General features: G+C 42.4%; 1 protein-coding gene across 1 annotated transcript in view; it reads right to left on the bottom strand.

Annotated features, from left to right (window-relative positions):
* Positions 1-23,993, bottom strand: part of cdh13 (cadherin 13, H-cadherin (heart)) — a 410,738-nt gene that overhangs the window by 185,696 nt on the left and 201,049 nt on the right. Inside the window, exon 6 of the mRNA XM_082540060.1 lies at positions 7,456-7,600. Coding sequence (XP_082396186.1) covers positions 7,456-7,600 — 145 coding nt within the window. The remainder of the gene's footprint in view (positions 1-7,455; positions 7,601-23,993) is intronic.

Raw genomic sequence — 23,993 nt, forward strand, 5'->3', positions numbered from 1 at the left:
CAGGTCTGAAGTCACTACAGCCACTGGTGTTGTTACGCTACCAATACCGGCAACCACGTGAACCTCACGAATCCTCTTTCTAGTGTGGAGCAGGGAAATTATTTTACTGCTATTGTTAAATTATCATCATTATTACCATTGCATTAATAATATAATCTGGAGTTTATATTGCATTCAGGGGTTGAACAGTGTGTGTCTTTCAGAAAGGCTAAAAGTAACAGGACAGGAAACAGGCTTGGAGAGTTTTGCAGAAGTGAAAGTTATTTTGAGCAGCAGGCTAAGACGAGGCTTTAACAATGTAACAGATAGCTTTAAGAAGGCCTTAAGCAGTTATGACTATTTTATACACAATGCATATCTGTGCTTATTAAAGAGTTGGAGCTCGGTCAATTAATTGGGGGTCGGAGGCAAAGTGTGCGTAGGCAAAATGCAGAGTGTGTGCGTGAAATAAGGGAGTATTGTTTTTACATCAAGGTTTAGTAGAACTAAAGTAGAACATTACAAACAAACAGATAAAAAAGTAAAATTGAAGAGAGAAAATAACTGACAATTACATTAATGAATAGAAAACACACATACACAAAGTGCCATATGTGAAATTATTCTAGGAAGGAGTCAGAAGTGAGATAGTTTAATATAAGATGCAATGAAGGAAGCAGCGTACACTCCTTTAATTTCCAGAGCCAGTGTGTTCCCTCCCCTGCCCACTTGGGCCCCGTATCAGGCGAGTATGGAAGGCTGGATAGCCCATGACGGGTAAGATCCCACCTCGAAACCCTGGGACAACCTAAGGCAGGCACAGCCACGATTACTCGGCCTCACTCAGTCCCGGTGAGCTCAGACTCACGGGTGAGATGAAGGGAAGAAGACGGGACCTTAAGGGTAAAGCCGCTGGGCTAAGGCGAAGGGGGTAAGTGGCAAGTGGAGCCCTGACTTCTGGCTGAGGAGCAGGAATGCTGTTATTTAAGGGGAACTAGAATTTGGGTCAGTAAATTTGGGAAGGAGTAAATTGACTGTTTAAAGGCAAAATTGTGCAGGAGTCTGACACACTGCAAAAGCAACATATGCAAATTAACATACACAAACAGAAAATGCATTAACCTTATAAAGACAAGACAAGCTCATGATGATTATTTGTATAGATACTGATTAAACCTGGCTTAGAACACAAAGATACGCAATGAAGATCAGTTTGCTACTTGTATGAGTGGTAGAATGGTGTGAATGGTTAATGAAATACACTTGAGTTTGAAGCTGAGGAATAACTCAAAAGAAGCTATATGACAAAGTGAGTTATGGAAAAAAGAAACGGTGATTAAAGTAGTTTTAAAAGAGTGACTTAGGAGTGCTCTCGTACTGAGTGATCAAGTAGTGATCACTGTAGAAAGAAATAAAATGATTTAATGAGTTGGTAATGTTTAAACATATGTTTCTGTTGTTACAGCAACTCATTGAGAGATGACTCAGTATGCAAATTAGTTGGAGTGAGTGGTGACGAAGGAACTTGCTGTGTGTGTGTGTGTGTGACTGAGGAAGTGACTTTCAGGAGAGGAAGCACGGCAGACAAGAGGAGTGCAGATTTGGGTAGGAAATAATTTATAGTTTAGTGATATGTTGTTGTAAGGGGGTCTTATGCTGAATGTAAGTATGTTACAGAGCATAAGTGGGTGATTTTTGTGTGCAAATTGTGTGGTTTTAATGAGACTTTCGGTGTATTGAGGAGGTGAAATTATGTGGTGGCAAAACTTTTGTGTGTTTAAGGTTGTTGTGGTGATGGGTTGATTCTGTCAGTTAGGTTCGGGTTGTTGTTGTTTTTGTTTTTAATAGAGGGAGTTTTAGGAAACATGGACATGTCTAAAAATCGGGCCCATTATTTTGTAACAGTGCACTTAAAGAAAACCTGTCAGGTGATTTTGTTTTGTTTTTATGAGCTAACAATCAGCTCTATTTTTTCATTTCTGTTCTAAGCAGGCCTGAAACAGCGCTGAAAATTCTCGGGAAGAGCAAATATAAGGGGGCTTTCCAGATTACAATTGGCTGAGGAGAAAGCTACCTGGGGACTAGTCAGGTCGTAAGTCCCTGTAAAAAGGATTTTATGCGAGTCAATCCAGTCCAAAAGCATAAAGAAATATTTTCCTATGGAAAATAAAAAAATGACTGAGCTCATTTTGCTGAGGGTGGAGAATCTGATGCGGGAAGCTCCACTATTAGCAAAAATATGGAGTGAATGTGTGAGTGAATGTGAGGATGAATACATGTGGACAAACAATTTGTTTTTACCAGAGAAAATTTCTGTTTTGTTTTGTTGACTGGGGTTAGATTATGGGATTATAGTATATTGTTGGGAGAATGCCAAATGTTACGGGGGAGGCATTTTCTGATATAACTCAGTTACCATTAATTGTAGAAACACATGACTGATAACTGTTCTGTTTTAAGTTTATTTTTATGACATAGATTGGATCATGAGTGGGGAAACTGAGCATTTTTAAGTTTTGTATAGTATCTTGACACATGAAATGTATCAAGATAAAGGGGGGTTTAGGGTTTAATAATTTAATTGTTTAATAATTTAGGATCATTTTAGGACCTTTTGGGTTTTTGATCATTTGGATATGGTAAAACTGAAACTGTTATTTTTAAGTTAAGGTTAAAGGATTAAAGTGAACTTGTCACGGTTTGCGGGGCAAGCCGTGTGGAGTTGTAGAAAAGGACCCAAAAGGCGGCAGCTTTGGTGCAGGTGAATATTTATTTACAACGGTGGGCACAAAACAGCACTGGTGGAAAAACAAGAAACCGGAAACCTAAACTGGGTAAGCTAATAACACAAACCAGAAACGAGGATGCAGGGAGGTCCGGGGAAATACACAAGAGACGCAGGGAGACCGAGGGGAAACAACACAGACGAACCAGCAACTACCATAACAGAAGACACAACTTAAATACACCCAGAGAGCACGGGGAGAACACAGACATAACAGGCTGGGGGAAACATGGAATAAACATAAAGAGAGACGAGAGCTCATAAATAGACAGAGGGGCACAAGGGGGTAAGAGTCACAAAGGGAAAAACACTTAGGGAACACCACAACAGGACACCTCAGAAAACCTGGCCTAAATAAGGAGTGAAAATACAAGGAACCAAGAATACTGGGCCAACATGGCCCAGGACCATGACAGAACTGAATCCTGTTTAGAAGATACAATGCCGGTTTTTCAAAGCTGTGAATAATTCTTAGAGGGAAAATTAGTGAGGGTTGAAGGAGTAGAACAGCTTTGATTTCTTTTTGATTTCTAGAAGTAGTGGTTATAATGTAGGCTTACACATACAGATATTACATAGGAGGTATTTTTAGGATAAAGGGGAGAGCTTATAAATAGAAATGATTTTTATACATATTGCATTTTTTGATATGAGTTATTGAAGTTATTGAAGGATTGCACGCGTTTACAGACACAGAGTTAAGAAACACACATGACAGTATTGATTCCAGGCAAAAGGCCTCAAATTCATTTAGCTTTTAACTGAACTTAAAGAAGGACCAAAGAGGAAGGAAAGCATATTTTGGTTAAGTCTGATAAATTAGAATTAGAAGGTATTGTTACATTAAAGGGAGCAAATGAAATAAAAAGGCTATACCAAAAACAGGTGATAACATAGGAAATGTGAGGTTTTAAAATGAAGTTAGTGTTAACACACAGGAGTTGTTTTTAAGCAGCATTTAGCTATGATGAAATGTATACAGGAGTAATTGCTTATATGCTTAAACTTAATTGATTAAAGTGGTTGTTTTTCTTTTGGAGCTTTTAGTAGAATAGGCTGGTTCTAATGATTTTTTGTTAGAAAGGTGGACAGTTTGTGTACTGGGGGTCGATGATCAGATAGGAAAATAGAGCGAGCAACCGGACGTGAAAGCAGGGCTTAAAGAGTTTTAAAGGGATGAGTAACGTTGAAGAATATATATAAATATAAGTCAATAAGTTAAGAACATAATTAGGATCAGGCTTTTGATTACAGAGTCCCAAAAAGGATAAGTTAGGGAGATGCAGGAAAAGGTGTTTTGTTTCCTTTGCAGAAGATCGATCTCGGCGACCACAGGAGGGGCGAGGATCCTGGAGATCTCGAGGCCTGCTGAACCACCAGAGAGGGACCGAGAAAACCTAAGCTTACACATGGAGTGTTCTCGAATGGGAGCTGGTTGAGCCAGAGGACGGCTAGAGAGGGTCTGAGCGAGGACACAATGTATTGCGACCTCTGGTGTTCCAGAGGTCGAGAGAGGGAGTGTGGAGCAGGGAAATTATTTTACTGCTATTGTTAAATTATCATCATTATTACCATTGCATTAATAATATAATCTGGAGTTTATATTGCATTCAGGGGTTGAACAGTGTGTGTCTTTCAGAAAGGCTAAAAGTAACAGGACAGGAAACAGGCTTGGAGAGTTTTGCAGAAGTGAAAGTTATTTTGAGCAGCAGGCTAAGACGAGGCTTTAACAATGTAACAGATAGCTTTAAGAAGGCCTTAAGATGTTATGACTATTTTATACACAATGCATATCTGTGCTTATTAAAGAGTTGGAGCTCGGTCAATTAATTGGGGGTCGGAAGCTTTGTTCGGCGCGATGTCCGGACAATCTATTGTGCAAGTGACTTGGAGCCATAGAAGGAATTGCAATACATGCTTACAAAACACTTATATATCAGATCATTTTATATTAAGGTTTTAGTAGAGGTTCTTGGTTAAAACATTTATTTAGTAGAAGACATACACATAGTCTCAGTGAGCTTCTGGTCTAGTGAAAGGTCAAAAGTGCAGCAGGTGAATTGAGAAAGAGCATGTGAGGTCAACACATACACACACATGAGTTAGATTTATTTAGAGGAGAGATTAGTCATGTCTGGTTGTAACTGCAAAAGTGTCTCGGTAAAAGAGGAACCGTCCTTGTTGTCTCGGCAAGAAAGAGGAACAATTTACTTTAAGACAAGAACGGAAAGTACCAGCCATGAAAATAGAAGATGATCTTCTGGGTTAAAAGTCATTGTGGTGTTGATCTGATCTATGTATAAAATGTATCTGTGACGCATGAAGGGGCGTCAGTAAATCAAACCCTGATGCTATAAAATATCTGTTCATGCTTTGATTAAGTTGGAGATCACTTGCTGTCGGCGTACAGAGTGTTCTTCCCACACGTGTGTAGTCATTAAAATCATTGTTTGACCAAGACCTTCTGGACCATGGGTGGTTTGTACTCTCCCTCCTCAATTTTGAACCTTAACACTAGCTACCTGTTTGAGTTATTGGTGATGAATAGCTGTGAATTAAAGCACTCTGGAATATGATTATTGTGTTTGATGCACCCTGGGTTTGTACAGAGTGGGCAGAGAAACATACAGTGACATGTAAACACCTCACACAGACACATGCATCACTGTAATTACTGAAAAAAGCCACAAGCAACAGACGCAGCTTCGAGACATTCTCAGCCTTAGAAACCACATCGTGAAAATGTAGCAAAATAAGAGACCAAAAAAAACAAAGGCATCCAATTATTTGGTATTTTCTTGACATCAGAGCTCAACAGTGAGACTTTTGACATGATTTCTGACATCAAAATGCGCTTTTGTTTTGACTGTATTATTCTAACAGGATTTAACTGTGCAGTTTGTCGGCCTATTATCTCGTTCTGTACAGCCAGTAATGACATGCTGTTGCTTACCAAATGTATACCATTGCATAAGCAGCGTCTGTATTAGCAATTCATAACACAAGTCAGCATGAAGTTGTCAACAGCTCAAAACGTCTCTGTGGGAAGCCATGTGTGTGTGTGTGTGTGTGTGTGTGTGTGTGTGTGTCTCCTGTGCCTGGTGACTCATCCATCTTATCCGGGAAGCTCTGTTGGTGATTAAGGTGTTTAGGAGTTTGCTTTTTGTGTTCACATCGTCAGAACAAACACAGTGAGAAGCATCGTGTATTTATTTTACCATTTGTTCTTCTAATCATACAACTTTATATTTTACATTGACTGCATTTCTCCCAGAGGGTCTGTAGGTGTATACCTGCCCAACAGGGACACACGAGCATCATCAGCACCATGGACAGCGCAACTATGACAGATGAAAACACATTATGACACTTTGCTCGTATGCACTGACACAAGTAAAAGACACAATAGTCGCTCCTGTTTGTCTTCAGAAAGCAGTGCATCCATTTGTGAAAGTTTGAAACAGCTTAAGTAACCCACTTTTATGTGACATAAATTGAAATGTGTTCACTACAATAAACCATTTAACGCCCAAACAAAACTTGGCAGAACGCACCAAAAGACATTTTGTGCAAAATGTTACCACCTCCGCAAATTATTGCCTATGAATCATGTTCTATATAACCCGTGAAGAAAAAGCAACAATTTTTTCAATCTGAAGTTTCAGCTTTATGCATAGACATCCTGCATTTCTATGCAGGTGGCAGAAGGTGAGCAAAATAGGACTTTTTGAAATCATGTACGTCTGAGCTGCATTTATTTATATTCTGGGCTCGAAGTGCGAAGCTGTCACATTAAAAAAACAACAGTTATAGCAGTGACAGCAGCTCAGAGAACGGGAAAGGAAGCGATGGTGACAAAGTGACAAATACATCTAAGAGAATATCAACATTTACACCAGAAGTCAAAGGTGAAGAGTTTTCATAAAGGCTCTGCCAGCCATGCCTCAAAATGATTTATTTTGAAACACTTGACCGTGAGATGTTCGCAGCAGAGATGGGAAGAGAATTTACTGCAACAGCTGCAAAGTCTATAACAGATGTGACAAGATCACATTTCAAGCAACCACATTTAAAAATATAACAAAAGTAATTTACCAAATGACCTGAATAATTATCTTAATTTGCTAGAAACTCTTGTTTGGCTTATGTAGACACATAATGAAAATTCTGATAAAGTAGAGACTAAAGTCACAATATTTGAATTTGCTGTTTAACACTCTCAATACCAATAATAACACAGTACAGAGAGCCTATGCAACCAACAAGATTTCTTTTACTTCAATGTCCTTTATTTGTCTGTCTCTGTTTCCAAGGATACCATTACCCAAAAAGTGCTGCCAAACGATGTAAATGTTGTAAAAACAAAACAAAACTCATATCTGTATTGCGGTGTATAAATATGAAAACACCAATACTTGAATTCATACAAACAGTAGCACAGAAGAAGTTCACTGCTTTCACTAATGATATTGGACTTTATGTGATTTTATGATTAAGGTTAGCAATGTGATACTGACTCTGCCACAAACCACACAGCTCAGGACAGAAGTATAAATGTCATCAACACAACCTTTTCTTGCTGCAGATCATAGAACATCTCAAGTGTAACAGCCACACTATGTGTAACATTATTGTGTAGTTAAACCCATTTAGACCTCAGTTCTGTCCAGAGTCCCTCAACAGTCACCTACCTGTAGGGGATCCCTCCAGCACCTCTCCTGTGTACCGTGGTTCTTTGAAGATGGGACGGTTGTCATTTTGGTCAATGACATTAATCCTGAATACTTGTGGTCCCTCGATAAGGTTTCCACTGTAGTCTGTGGTCGATACCTCCAGCTGTGTGAAAGAACACAAAGACGAGTTAAAGACATTTTGTTTTCCAGTTGTCGACTAACTTTTATTTAGAGCGTTCTTCATAGAACTGCAGGTAAGCTCAAATGATGTGCTGTTGTCTCACCGCTCTTTAAATACAAAGCCATTTGTCAGTAAAAATGTGTTTTATATTCGTCTATACGTAACAATGATGCTTGGTAGCTGAAAATGACCATAAAATAACTGACACCATAACAGACACAGATAGAACATCCACTAGAAATAAAAAAAAAACATAGCTAGATCAATAAACAAAAACAAAACATTATCCACTGATTTCCATTTCACTGAGTAAAATAAGCATCTGATCGCCTACAACCCAGAGGAAACCACAGTTTCCCCCAGGAAGAGAAATGCTGATTAGGACACAAATACCATCATCCCCACAATCAATCACAGAGGTGGAAACATTACTTTGGGGCTGTTTACCTACTGAGGGGCCAATGGATTCAGCCATGAACCATAACATTGAGGATGAGAACCTCCTTCTTTCAGCCAGAACACTTTAGGATTTAGAGAGTTTCTGTCAGGAGCAGTGAGACACGTTTCCTCCTTAGATGAGTGCAAACCTGGTGACCAACTTCAAGACACATCCTGCCCCGTGACAAAGGCTTCTCCATGAATACCAAGTGTTGCTTTATTTGGGGATCAAATACTTATTTCACGTAATGGCTTGCAGTCCACTGTGGCCTCTTTTTTTATGACTATATATGTTGTATTCTTTGTGAGCACTCACAAAAATACCCATATAAGACATAAGGCAAACACTGATAACATATAAGACTTATCCTGTACTTATTTAGTTTACCTCCTTTACCTCACTGAGGGATCTTGTATTGGCCTACATTAAATATTAATGTTTGCAGTTTTCCTTATGCTGCAGTACTTCTTGTGATTCAAGTGTAGCATGACATCCCAGTGTACTTCAGACCCAGCAACACACTCAGACAGAAACTGGTTCACCCAAAAGACAAAACTCCTAAAAACAAACTTAACAATGTGGTGTTTGCTGTACAGTGCAGCGAGGAATGCTCAGACCAAAAAGGCTAGGCAGCGCCTGTATCACCTACGACAACTGAGGAAGTTCAGGGTCTCTCCAAAGATCCTCAGGATTTTCTATACAGGCGCTGTGGAGAGCATCCTCACACAGAACATGACATCGTGGTTTGGGAACAGCTGTGTGAAGGACCAAAAAGCTCTCCAGAGAGTGATCCGTACAGCAGAACGCTGCTGCAGGATTGCTCTCCCCCCGCTTCAGGACACCTACACCAGGAGATGCCGGACTAGAGCAGATACTGAAGGACCCGTCCCATCCTGGCAACAAACTGTTCCAACTTCTGCAATCTGGTAGAAGGTTCCGCATCTTCCGGGCAAGGACAGAGAGACTCAAGAGGAGCTTCTATCCCCAAGCCATCCGTGCCCTAAACACACACACACCCGCCCTCTCACATCATCTATAATTGACTGAGACAGGACTCTTCCAGACACTAAACCAAGGCACAATGTACATTTCAATTCCTTTAATTTTAAATATGTTTATATTGTCTATCCTGTAAAATAGTCAATGTCTATTCATATTAATGTACAGAATTCACCTGCTTGCTGCTACTACTGCACATTCACCCAGTGTATATACTATATGTGTATATATGTGTATATATATATATATATATATATATATATATATATAATGTTCTTCCTCTACACCCCCCCCCCCCATTTTTGCACATGTCGAGGAGCGTGTCAGGCTACATTTCACTGTGTGTTATACTTGTATAACTATGCATGTGACAAATAAAGAACCTTGAACCTTGAACCTTCACCTCTACATTGGAGAGACCAAACAGCCACTTCACAAGCGCATGGCACAACATAGAAGAGCCACAGGACAAGACTCAGCAGTCCATCTGCATCTAAAGGTCAAAGGTCACTCGTTCAAGGATGCCAATGTTCACATTTTGGACAGAGAGGACAGATGGTTTGAAAGAGGAGTGAAAGAAGCCATCTATGTCCACTGTGAGCGACCATCTTTGAACAGAGGCGGGGTTTACGACACCAACTCTCTGCCATCTATAATCCAGTTTTGAGATCCCTTTCCAGACGCCTTAATGCCCACTCACATCCTGGGCCATCTGACCTCAGGAAATCACATGATAAGGTGGGGCCAGGTTTCACAATGAGCTCACCCGAAACCCTGGCTGATTGGGACCCACACCCAGTTTCACACCTCGGCTCAGGTGATTAGAGGATCATCAGGGGGTCCTTGGTCCCTCTTTAGGGGGAAACTCCCACTGGGTTTAAATCTGGGACTCTCCACTATTTGACCTTAGAACTGAAGAAGCTTCTTGGATGAGAGGTGAAACGTCTTCAAGCAACTCAAAGAAGTCCAGACGCTTTTCTTTGCAAGCTCCTTTGACTACGATGACCTGGATGACTGAGAACCTTCACAGACATATGCTAAGAAACATAATTACAATGCTAGCACGGCAGTTTTTAGCAGGTGATAGCATGCTAACATTAATTAACACTAAATCCAAATGCAGGTGAGGCTTCAGGGCATTTCGTTGACTTTGGCGGTATTTTATCAAAGGTGGACGCCAAACACACGTTGGTGGCTTTTAAGGAAGAGAATAATTACAATCATCAGCTGTGGGGAGCTTGAGTCTTTCCACAAATCCCAAAGTGATCCATCAGAGATTACAGTGTTAGGATCAACAGTACCATGCAAGACAAGTTACTGAAATCATCAATTTATAAAGGTTTGTTTTTTTCATTTAAGTCTTTAGATGAAATGTACTCTGCTAAAACATAAACTGAGGTGAAACATGACCATCTATGTTCACTTTACAGAAGTTACATCCTTGTTTGGTTATTTTCAGTTTCATGTACGGAGAAAGTCAACTCAGTTTCACACAAGTCTTTCTTGCACTTAATTGTTATTACTGACAAGAAGTATTTGACTTGGATGAGTAGCTGCACTGATGCCAAAACACATTATGTACAGACTACACTGGAATCTTTCCACTTAATCGGCTACATGTAAAAACACTAAAAGTACCAGCGTCAAATTAATTTGGATGGCTTAGTGTGATGACCATGAAAAAAAACATAATTAATAAATTATTAATAAAAATGTAGAGGACTCAGTTTTATGCTTTGTTCTTTGTGCTTTTATTTTCCCCTCCCGTCTTACAGGTGCTCGTCGATGTGGGGCATCGGGTATTCGTCCAACTGTGACCCCTCGTTCACCTTTCGGTAGGCGACACATCTGTCTTTACCACAAGAACTACTACTCTGGCCCCAACTCATCTCGTTCTTTAACCAGGCTCAGCTCCACAGTTTTATCATACTTAATTCGCACCAACAACTGGGTGGGTTTTTCGTGCTTGTGAGTGTCGCGACTCCCTCTGTACTGTCCCTAATCAATTCAAAATGTGGGAATGTCTGTGCAGCTACAGGGCACGCAGTTTGACCATCTATTTCAATCACTTAGTCAAAGATTGAGTGTAGCGTGTCATCAAGAGTCTGTTCTAGTGGAAAATCTGTGGAGTGGGTTACTGGGACTGACAGCACCTCCAGTAAAGGCCCCACCATCCCCTCCTCCACAGTCATATTCAGACAACCCTGCATCAACGCTGAATGCAGCACCAACTCTGGATGTCCCTACCAATCGTGAACACGCCTCCACACACTGGGTTCATTAATCTACTGAACCCTGGCCAATTCATTCCCAAAATTAAGGGGTGTGTCCACCCCAGGCTAACCCTGGCCTTCAGTTTATGCGTTTTCTCTGATGCTTAATTTCCACTGGCACTAGAGGATACAGTGGAACCCCGACTTACGAATACCCCATTTAACGAAAAATTCAAGTTACGAAGGCACTTAACGGCAATATTTCTGCCCGTGTTACGGCAAAATGCCCACGTAACGAAATCTGCTGGCTCTGATTGGCTGAGCCCAGAGTGCCTACAATGCCCACAATGCCTTCCGAATCATGTGACAACCCCCTTGGCTTTCGTACTTGCGCTTCGCTGTTCCACTTGAACAACATATTGTTGTTGCAGTTAGCAATTAGCCTATAGCCTATCGTTCACTCAAAAGGATGCTTCGACCCTCGGGAACGAATTAATTTCGTAAGTCGGGGTTCCGCTGTATTTGTGAAAATCCCCATATAGGCACCTAACCTCCAACCACTCTGCCTAGAAATATGCACCTGGATGAACAAGGGTTTGGTGGACCAGGGTCTGAATGTAGCCCGAGTCCACCAGCCGGTGAGCCCTCCACAAACTGTTCCAGGGCCCCGTTGTTTAGCAGCTGAATCTGCAACCGCCTGGCTGCAGCCGCCCTGCAGAGGTGAAGGGCCGGTCCTACTGCAACATCCGCCCCTTGCCCCCCTTGCTAATGACAACCCCAAAGGAGGTCTTCACCCTGGCATTGTAGGCCTCTCCCAACAGCAATGTCAACAAACAGAGGACCCACTCCTCCAGCCACCGGAAAGGCTCTGCCCTGGCTTCAAAGACCTCTAACAAACCCTGGGGGTCAAGAATCATCTACAGGCGGCGCAACAGTGGTCCCTCGGAGGAACCAGACCAAGCGATGAGGTTTTCCAACACCTCCGTCTGCCACTCAGCCTGGTCCTGCAGCACTTCCAGTTGTTTACGGATGCACTGCCTCCTTCTCCTGTTGCATCACCAGAATCTCAGCCAGTGCCTGAGCCGGCTGCCTGGGTTGGGGCTTCGACATGCAGCCAGACTTCAGGTCTACTGTTGAAGGTCTAGCACAACTCTGTTTTATGCTCGTGTTGTTTGTGCTTTTATTTTCCACTCCTGCACAGTCATGATTGCTTTTCAGCAACTTTCTTGCACCCAGTGATTGACAGTCTGCTTTCATTTCTGCTCCTGTTGTTATTCTGTCAGCTGATCCGACTTGTCCTCTTTCTGGCCCCGATGACTACTGAAATAGGGAAGGTGTGATTAGATGATGTTCATAAGCTGTGGTGTTCACGTGGTGTCAACCTTCCCCTAAAACCAGACCCCGAACCCACTGCTCTACTCCTCCTCTGCACCCACCAACCACACCCTGCCAGAAAAACCTGAGTAGGCAACTGCTGTCTCTCTTTTTCCTCTTATGAAAGGTTTTCTCAGCAATGTTCTCTTTTGTTTACTGCAGTTAGACAAATTAATGGCTGGGAAACAATGTGGGCCTTTTTTTATCCACTAACTGCATATGTGGCACATTTGAATACAATGAATTGACTAGTAAAACTAATATGTCTACAGCCTGCATCCCAAACTGCACTTCGGGGAGCCTGCGACTGAACATATAATGATATTTCCTTTTAGGATTAGTTGTGATATAATCTAAGCATGCAGTCTTTTTAAATCATGTCGGCAGATGAGCCTGTACCCATGAGGTCTGCAGTTTTTATTCTTTAAAGGTACTATGTGTAATTATCTCATTTCTATCTAAATCTCTAAAGAGGCTAAAGAGATCTGTTCACTTCCTGTATTACTGATGCTGGGCTGGAGAGAAAGTGAGTCAAAGACTTTCTCCTCTATCTCTAGCATCACATTATCAGCCTTTCTTCTTCCTATCAGCAATGCATGGCATCACACAACCTCCCTATCAAGGGTCATCCCACTACTCTCTCGCTATCTTATTCCACCGACTTCCTCCTCCTTTGTCCTTCTATCTCTCTATCACCATAATGCCTAGAGCATATATTTTAATGCGCATAAATGCAGCTGAACTAAGTGTTTTAGGTGTAAGGGGCCTAATAGCTTCATATCTTCCTTCTGCTGTGAGAATGTACCATGGGAGGCTTTCCTTGAGAGGGACCATTTCCACCTCTAGCTTCATCATTAGATGAGATTCAGCGCTTTTGCATGATGATCTCCACACATGTGACTTCATCCTATCCATAGAGCGGCTCGCAGAGAGGTTCACACGTACTTAGAGCCAAACTATTTGGCCAAGTTAAGAACTTTGGGACGTACACGTAAAATGAGTTGCCTCCGGATGCCAACGAGCAAACTGTATCTCCACGACTTCAGTTACTCACGCAGACACTTAGATACACACATTAATACATGTGCACAGTGTAGGATTTCATCTCAGCGTGTCTGAGCTCTAATGAGAACATAAGCTGTGAGGTGTCTATGCAGAGTTAGATCATTTGAATGTATTATCACACCAACAGCACAGCAATAACCTGTTTAACAGAAGGAGGGAAACGATAATCAAACACATACTGCCACATAAAAAAGGATGTCTTTCAAACAAAGCCAGCCTACAACTGCTGATTTACGGACACTGTCACCTCCTATATCCACTTCTGTGAGGACAGCATTGTGCCATCACGCACCAGGGTGAGTTATAACAATGACAAACCCTGGTTTACTCCTAAACTCAAAAAGCTGTGGCTGGAAAAGAGTAAGGCGTTCAGAAGCGGAGACAGGGACTGCTACAGAGAGGCCAAGTACAGGTTCACTAAAGAAGTGGACATTGCCAAACATCAGCACTCTGAGAAGACGCAGCAGCAGATCTCAGAGAATGACTCGGCCTCTGTGTGGAAAGGTTTTAGGAATATTACAAACTACAAGCCTAAAACCCCCCACTCCACTGATGACTTGCTCTTAGCCAACACCCTTAACGACTGTTACTGCCGTTTTGACGAGCCATCAGGCAGCCTTCACACCTCCAACGACCCCAACAATAGAGGCACTTTGGACACTCATTCCCCCACCTCTCCCCCCTCCATAGAGCCATCACCACCTTCAAACTGTTCACCTGCAACACCCGCCCCCTCACCCCACACAAAAGAGGATTTCACACCACCTCCTCCCACCACAACTCTTCATATTCATGAAGCAGATGTGAGGAAGCAGTTTAGGAGTCTGAATGCTCGGAAAGCTCCCGGCCCAGACGGCGTGTCTCCTGCCACCCTCAGACACTGTGCAAACGAGCTGGCCCCAGTGTTTTCTGGCATCTTCAACTCCTCACTGCAGGCATGTCATGTGCCTGCCTGCTTCAAGTCCTCTACCATAATCCCTGTCCCCAAGAAACCTAGGATCACTGGACTAAATGACTACAGACCCGTGGCTCTGACATCTGTGGTCATGAAGTCATTTGAGCGCCTAGTTCTCTCCCATCTCAAGACCCTCACGGCCCCCCTCCTGGACCCCCTGCAGTTTGCATATAGAGCCAACAGGTCTGTAGACGACGCCATCAACATGGCCCTACACTTCATCCTGCAGCATCTGGACTCCCCAGGAACCTACGCCAGGATCCTGTTTGTGGACTTCAGCTCTGCCTTCAACACCATCCTTCCAGACCATCTCCGAGGCAAGCTTTCCCAGATGAATGTGCCTGATCCCATCTGCCGGTGGATCACTGACTTCCTGACGGACAGGAAGCAGCACGTGAGGCTGGGAAAGAATGTCTCGGACTCCCGGACCATCAGCACCGGCTCCCCTCAGGGCTGCTCTTCTCCCTGTACACCAACTGCTGCACCTCCACCCACCAGTCTGTCAAGCTAATCAAGTTTGCAGATGACACCACCGTTATTGGGCTCATCTCGGACGGGGACGAGTCTGCCTACAGGAGGGAGGTTGAACGTCTGGTGTCCTGGTGCAGCCACAACAACCTGGTGCTGAATGCCCAGAAGACAGTGGAGATTATTGTGGACTTCAGGAAGCACACAGCCCCACTCCCCCCCATCATCCTGACTGACACCCCCATCACCTCTGTGGACTCATTCCGCTTCCTGGGTACCACCATCACCCAGGACCTGAAGTGGGAGCCCACCATCACCTCCGTCATCAAGAAAGCCCAGCAGAGGATGTACTTCCTGAGGCAGCTGAAGAAATTCAACCTGCCAACACGGACGATGATGCAGTTCTACACTGCAATCATCGAGTCCATCCTCACCTCCTCCATCACCGTGTGGTACGCTGGAGCCACTATCAGGGACAAACAGAGACTGCAGCGTGTTGTGCGCTCTGCTGAGAAGGTGATTGGCTGCAGACTCCCATCTCTGCAGGACCTGTACACCTCCAGGACACTGGGGCGTGCAGCCCGGATCTCAGCTGACCCTTCTCACCCTGGACACAGTCTGTTTGACCTGCTCCCCTCAGGCAGGAGGCTCCGGTCCATTCGCACCAGAACCTCTCGCCATAAGAACAGTTTCTTCCCCTCTGCTGTTGGACACATGAACAATAACCACATGATTGTCCCCGCCACTAACACATGACCCTACGCTGTGTAACTGCATCATTTCATGTTTGGCACTGATCACCACCTGCACTCATGTATATATCTTTCTACGTAGCACTCTTAATTCTTATTCTCATGTATATATCTCATGTATATCTCATGCACATATCTTTCTTTCTACATAGCACTTTAATTCTTATTGTCTGCACTGAAGCACCGCAGCAATTTCCTAATGTTGTAAACCTCAACATCTGGCAATAAACCCATTCTGATTCTGATTCTGATTCTGATTACACAACTTTATTTGATCCACGCAGAAGCTACTGCTTATGCAATGTGCAGATATCTTAACTCTGCTCTCCCACAGCAAACTGTACTTTTTTATGACCAGAGACTAGAAAACTGTATAATGACAGACGCAATGAGGAGATACAGCTTCACAGGAAATTAACGAAAATATTGAAAAACGTATTTTTTTAAGATTAGTAAAATTGAAATGGAGTAAAAGGCAAATCCAGCTGTACTGTAATTTCTTAAATGATATTAAATGTTCCTCAAAACATTTAACATAAAAGAGAAACATTAGTGAGTGTATATGCAGACAGACAGTAAGTCATTTATATATAAATATTCCCGCTCGCCCCTGCGGGTGGTCCCTCCTTCAAGCTCGGTCCTCTACCAGAGGCCTGGGAGCTTGAGGGTACTGCGCAGTATCTTATCTGCTCCTAGACAGAGATCTCGGATGTTGTTCCTGGGATCTGCTGGAGCCACTCGATCAGCTCGGGAGTCACTGGGATCACCGTTACCTTCACCCTCCGCATCTTATCGAGCTCTTCTCCGAGTCCTTGGTACTTCTCCAGTTTCTCGTGTTCCTTCTTCCCGATGTTGCTGTCATTCCGTATCGCTACGTCGATCACTACGGCCGTCTTCTTCTGTTTGTCCACCACCGTTATGTCTGGTTGGTTAACCATCACTATTTCACCATTTTGTCCGTCTGTATCTGGAAGTCCCACAGGATCTTAGCTCAGTCATTCTCCACCACCCTTGGGGGCGTCTCCCATTTTGACCCTGGGACTTCCAGGCCATTCAGCACAGATGTTCCTGTACTCTATGGCGGCCACTTGGTTATGGCGTTCCATGTATGCCCTGCCTGCTAGCAGCTTGCACCCTGCTGTTATGTGCTGGATTGTCTCATCTTTACACAGCCTGCACCTGGGGTCTGCCGGATGTGATAGACCCCAGCCTCTATGGATCTTGTACTTAGTTCCTGTGCTGCCATGATTAGTGGCTCTGCGCCATCCATCCATCCATCCGTCTAGAATATATATATGTCAACCTTAAAAAATATATTTAAAAATGACTTAACTGAATTACTGTCCATCTGCATATATTTTGACTAACTTCTCTGTTAGCATAAACCAAAAAGGTTACTAAACTGTAGAAACTGTAAACAATGAATATGATGCAGTGCAGGTTGTATATGCTATGGAACTGGGTCAGAGAGAAAAAATAACAGCAGCTCTGTGTTTTGATGCATTGAACCAAAAAAACAAAAACAAACCTTTCCTATCTTGCAGGATTGAGTAACAGTAGCATGTGTAGCATTTTCTTTCCACTCATTTTGGCAGTGCTAATACTACTGCTGGGTCACCTCTAAAAGCTATTTCCTTACAATCGCATTAAAAAATCCTCAGTGCTCAAAGTCCTTAATGTCTGGAAGCTTGCGGATCCACTCCTGTGGTGCCTTCCTCTTCCTCTTCACGACTGTGTTTAGAAAGACTGCAGAGAAAATGTGTTTATCATTTTGCTTGACATGTGGGAATCTTTGAAATACTGTAATACTTTTGAGACCCAACCGGCTTCCAGCAAATTGCACATACGAGATATACTGTACACACCGCCATCATCAGTCACTCCTCCCTCCAGGGAACTGGGAATTCCAAACAATAACAGTAAAAAAAGAAATGAAGGTGGTGGTTAAAACTGAACAGGAGACTGCATAATATATACTTATTAAGTACTTGGATGCTTCATTCAGCAACAACAGACTTGTCAGAGTCATTACATCCCTCACACAGATCAACTCTGCCTTCTGCTCAAAAAGCAGATGCTTCTTTGTCCTCTTTCAGCCCAGTATTGAAAATTAACATGTGTGCAAGATGAGATACGTAATTTCATTTACTGCTCAGGGCGAATTAGCAGAGATGGCTCCTGATGCCAGTCAGTAAGGGTACTGATAATAACTTTGTGATGATTGCCTCTGCGCTCGTGATTCTATCAAGTTTGAGATTGTGTCAGAACAAGTCGAACATGACGCAGAGCTGAGATGATTAGCACACAGAAACAACGGCATTTGTCCCCTTGGAGTGGTCTCGATTTGTATGGAGAACAACTAAATGTCTGAATAAAGGTTGCATTTATTTGTTACTCGAGTGTTCGTCATCAAACTATTCACCACAAATATACAGAGGTTTGTTTATCCTAAATTAAAGGGATATTAAAGGAATTTTCTAATCCATGTAAGGGTTTGAAATGTAGCGCCATCCTTTTGAGCGTGGAAAGGACTTTATTGGATGCCATTATTCAACACAGATGAGCGTGATACTGAGTAACCAGAACTCAGCTTGTTTGAAACTAGTGGGATTGATGTGTTAGATTGGACTCTTGCATCATTCCAGTCGTTAAAACATCAAATCAGGGAATATCTTTTGGATGGAGAGTGTTCACTCTCTCCTGTAGACTTATAGAGGCTTTAAATATGTTCAATATGTCCTTTAGCTTTTACAAAACTGTTAAATCACTTTTGTTGCTTTGCTTTGTTGGTGTTTTGTTGATACGACGGTATCCCCCGCATACATCTGTAACTGGAATATTTAAATGTGCATTTAATTCTGGAATTCTCTGGTTTGTGTGCATGCAAATATCAAATATTCCTTTTCTTTTTACTAAATACGGAGGAGGTCTTTGTGACGTAGTCGTATAGGCTGAGGTGTGAACTAAAGCCCCAGCCAATTTGACACACGGTTTATTGTGGAGGAAGCACAGGAGAAGGTAGATGAGCTGAGGTAGTTTCATCACAACCTTAAACACAGACAAGAATAGGAAGAGTGAAAAGGAAAGTGCTGAAAGGCACCGAGTCATGCATATGGAAGTGCCTCTGCTGACTTCCACTGCCATTGCCTCATTTCACATTCATCTCCTCCTGAGCCATTCAAGTAGCCCTCCCTTTGCTGAGGAGGTGAATTCAAAGGGTCTCTGCCTCGCCTGCCATTTTCTTAAGATCCCAGTGAAACTGCTCTGCGGTAGCTGGAAGATGAATAGCACCCTGCGCCTCCCAAACAGTCCTGTGGCTCAGCCTTCATCAGTGGGTTTCACTCCACCCCGGTCGTGGCCTAACACAGACAGACCACAGGTGGGAGAACTTTCCCACCCCCACACTTTCCCCATGTTCAGCTTTCAACAAAGCAAACAGGCGTGTTCTGATCACTGAATCTTGCAGAATTTATTAGTGAATGAAATCGAGCACTGCAATGACACACGCCTGGCCTACGAGGGGAAAACACAGCTGGGGCTCGATGGTTGGTGGGTGCTGTCGTCCAGGTGTGCAAACTAAGAGAAGAGATTAAACCTGAGATTTAGTGTGCAGGGTGATAAAAATACGCTGTTTAGTTTAAGGTATTTATTTCATATTGCTGTTTATTTCTAACTGAACGTCCACATTAAAGTTCTCGAGCTTTAAACTTGATAAACATTAAAGCGGTTTTAGTAACGTGTGACAACAGGTTGCATGAAGAAAAGCAGAGCAACGTCTAAGATACAGAAAACTGCAACATAGTTTGCTGCCCCGTTAAACCTGTTTCACAACACAGCCAGTTTTCAAATAATATAGCATCATTGAAACGTGCTCATTTTGAATTATGTTCAAGAGATGTGGAAGCTTATATTTAAGAGAGAAATATTTATTTGTGAACCAGTTTTTGGTACATCTCTATCCATCTAGCTTCTTCATTATTGTTATTCATCTTTTTGGTTTTGTATTTTCTCTTCTTCTCACAAGTTAAAGCTAACCTGTCGCTCCAGTAGCAACGCTACACTTTCAGTTAAGAGAAAAATACGTCGCAATAGATCGCAATAACAATAAAGTTCATACATGCTTCAGCAAATTGGCCCACTCTCCTCACACACTGACATTTTTCAAATGGTTCACAAAACAATTTCCTGCGTGTTGAACTTCTGAATCTTCTGGTGAATTTCAAAGACGTTACATTATAAAAGAGTCATTATCTACGGCAGCATTGCTTTGAATGGTGCATCAGGGCAGCTGCTCCAAAGTGCACTAATGTCAGCAGCATTTCTAGAAGGGCAGTACTTGAAGCCTTGCATACTATTGCTTTGCAGAGCTGCTGACAAAGATATGGAATATTTTATTATCGAAATATCAACTGGTACACAATAAATGTTTGATATTTAAAAAAATACATCTCTCTTTGACTGTCATAACAGGATTACCGTAATTGTCGGGCTATAAGCCGCTACTTTTTGCACAAGCTTTGAACCCTGCGGCTTTTAGTCAGGTGCGCTTTGTAGTCCTGGAAATACGGTACATATTTATACAGTTCCTAATAGCCTTAAGGTCATCACGATCTAGTGAGATGAGATGCAGTGTCACACTCGAATAGAAAAATACTTTAAAAATCGTGATGTGACTGATATACGACAGCATTCTCATACCGACGATGTGTCACACATAGTGACACGAAAGGTACCCCTCCACGTCCTTATGAAACGCTCTGGAACTCTAACCTTAACTATAACCTTAGATTTATAGATTCATTCCAACCCGCTCTCATGCCTCGGAGCGCGTAACATAGCGACGTTTTGGGATGAGAACATTTTGGATACACGTATCTTTATCACCAAAAAACAAATCAAACGTATAGATGTGGCAGAGACAGGCAACAACTACATCCAGGTTAGGAGTCCATTAAATCACGCGGACGAGAATGAGCAGAAACATCAGTGATGCAGCAGCTCGTCTGGCTCACGCTGCAAACCAGTTCACATGTGAAACAACAAATGTGACCTTGACTTTGACCTTGAGCACAACGTGGATAAAGACTCACTGAATGATCACTGTGTTTAAATAAATTCTGTCCAATACTGTAGAAGATGGAATGATTCTTGTGATTCTTGAACGGACAACAGACGCCTCAATAAGCCGATCGGCTCGTCTGCTGAGTGACCTAAAAATGTTAAAGTGGTCTCTAGCACTCACATATTCTTTTGGAATATTGGATTGTGTTAGGTGGATTTCTTTTTGCGCTCTCTAATCCCAAAGTCACTGATATGAAATGTTCATCATTACATCAAAAGAAAAGAGGCCCTTGGAATGGAAAAGAAGATATAAATAGATGGTCTTTGGAGGGAGGAAAATTGAATGAAAGATGGAAGGTGAAAAAGAGTAGGGGAGTTAAAAGTATAGAGAAGATACAAAATGATAGAAATGATCTTTCATTCAGCTTGCCGTCTGGCAAGATAAAAAATAATCCTGCTTCTGAAAGGCACTGAAAGAGTCACAAAGGCTCTCCCTGGTGTATAGTGGTACAAAACACCCCCCTCGTATAAGGTATAATTCAATCTCCTTTTGTCTGGCACTCAAGGTACTGTTTGAAGAGCCAGTGGAAAACTAGGCTTACCTGTCTTCTACTATGACTATCAGTGTTTTTATAAGGTTTTATAAAATCCTAATAGAAGAGATTTGGGTCACGTGCAGTCAGATCTGATATGAACTACACACAGATGTGTGCAATTAATCAAGAAATTAAAAGTTCAAGAAATTACTTCTTTTTCTTCTTGTATAAATATTTATATGTCCAAATCTTTCTGCCCTAGAAGAAGAACAGCTCAAATAAACACTGTCAGGTTGATATTGCCACCTCATTTATGTCAAACTTGCAACAATTTTATACAAGCAATTCCCTGCATATGAAAAATATGCAAAATATGCTTCTTTAGTACACAGTAAAGAATGTAAAAGAGTGAGATTCTCACATTTTTTCACCTAAAAGTGAGCAAAGAACCAGTGAAAATATGCGACTTGCAGTGCCACCTGACCTCCTAACACAGAGAGTATTCACAATGTAAAGACCAGGAGGAAATCATGTGTTTCGGTATTGCAGGTTTATCACTGTGTGAGATCATATCACTGACATGTGTTTAGTAATTAGCATCACACAAGTTTTAATTCATTTCCCCCAATTTCATGATGCACTGCAAAGCATCATCACTTAGTCACAGTGAGTGAAGAAGAACCTCTGAGTGCAGCATCCTTGGCCTGCTGCAGTATGGAGGGTTCAGGGTCACCCAGCTGATTCTAACTAATATTAATGATGGGATTTAATAACATTTGGCTGTCATGAAGTGAGCAAAGTATTTTAATTTTAGATGCCCTATAATTCTTAGCACTGACTTCTGTATTTACTTTTCTCTCTCCCTCAGGACAGATTTAAATAGCTTTGTGACCCTAATAAGTCGATTTGCATTAAAAAATGGAATATATAGTGTCAGCAATTCGAGTCAATAATACAGAGTGTTTCTGTCTAAAGTATCTACAGATGAAAGCGAAGTTGCCCTGTTACTAAAGTAGAGTGCATTAGGGGTTGTGTCATGTGGCTCAGCAGGCGACAGACAGGCTGAATTAGCCGAGGTAATGCCTGAGGCTCAGCAACAGGCCACTCGAAGTTTAATCAGGTTATCTGGGAGAAGGGGCACAGCAGCATGTCTGCAGGGGTTTACGGGGATTTCTGGGTGGACAGCGGGATAGTGACAGAATCCTCAGTGTTGAATGATCCCGACCCGGGGGAAGGCTTGGAAACAAGAAAAAATATTGAAAACTTTGAAGAGCGTCTTTCTTCTTTTTTTCAGCTTATTTAAAGTTTGCTTCCATTTGAAGCTACATCTGGAAAACTAATTATTAAAAACAACCTTCAAAATGGACCGTTTCCTCTTTTATTTGTGAAATGGGAGGAACATCTTGGAAACGAAGCTAACGAGACAAACATGCATGTGTAAGAACAACTTACAGACCACGGGCATTATCAGCAAAGTGCAACGGTGTGTGAGCCTGTTGCTTGAAAGCTCCGGGGTTATATTTCTTAAAGGTAAGTGCTATTATGGCAGCTAGAGGTTTGTTTGCTCTGAGATGGTTAGAGTGGTGTTAGCAGTGTGTATGTGTGTCCTTTATCGCTTGCCCACATACAGGGACTAAGTGCACATCAGGCCTGTTTTCCTGTGTGCAGGGCAGCGTATCCTGCTCTCCAAAGCCCAGAAAATTACAGTCCAGCCAAGCAGAAAACAGGAGTGGGATTTGGACAACAAGCTTCACCTGTCTCAAACCACAGGCTCATAAACTTACCCTTACTGTAAATGAGAAAGGCATTAGATTGCTGTATGAAACAGCAGTGTATAGGTCTGTATGTATGTGCATTTTATAGAGTAGAACATGAAGGACTCAGTATGTATTTCTTTATGAACTGAGAAATAGCTGCAGAGACACAGTCAGAGGACAAGCTATGTGAAGGGGCATAAATATATATATTAGGGGTGCAACGATACTCGTATTGATATTGAACCGTTCGATACAGTGCTTTCGGTTCGGTACGCATATGTATCGAACAATACAACATTTTTAAATTTATTTGATCAACTTTTCTTCTGACGATGCTGTCTGTGTTGAGCGCTCAGTGGATCTGTGTTCGACTACTCCGCCTAGGCTGCACTGTCGAGCACAGATCCACTGAGCGCAGTGCAAGCTAGCAAGACAGAAGCTAAGCTCGTGGCAACATGGCAAATTGAACCTCCCCCACCCTCATTCAGATCTGGCCTTTGGTTTTCATGTGACGTATGACCCTGAAGGTAAGCGCGTCATGGACAAAAGTAAAACAGTATGTGGGATGTGCAACGCAATGCTCAATTACATGTTGGGAACTCGTGCGTTAGCGTTAGCGAAGCAGACAAAAACAACAAGCACGCATGCTACAAACTTTACCTGAGTCATTTAGACAGCCGTTAGCACAGGATTCTCCTTATGGGGACCTGATATGTTTAATGTGCTGCTGAGAATATAGCCCAGAAGAAGCGTATA

This window comes from Aulonocara stuartgranti (genome assembly GCF_965226115.1).
Source record: "Aulonocara stuartgranti genome assembly, chromosome: 7".
Taxonomy (NCBI): Eukaryota; Metazoa; Chordata; class Actinopteri; order Cichliformes; family Cichlidae; genus Aulonocara; species Aulonocara stuartgranti.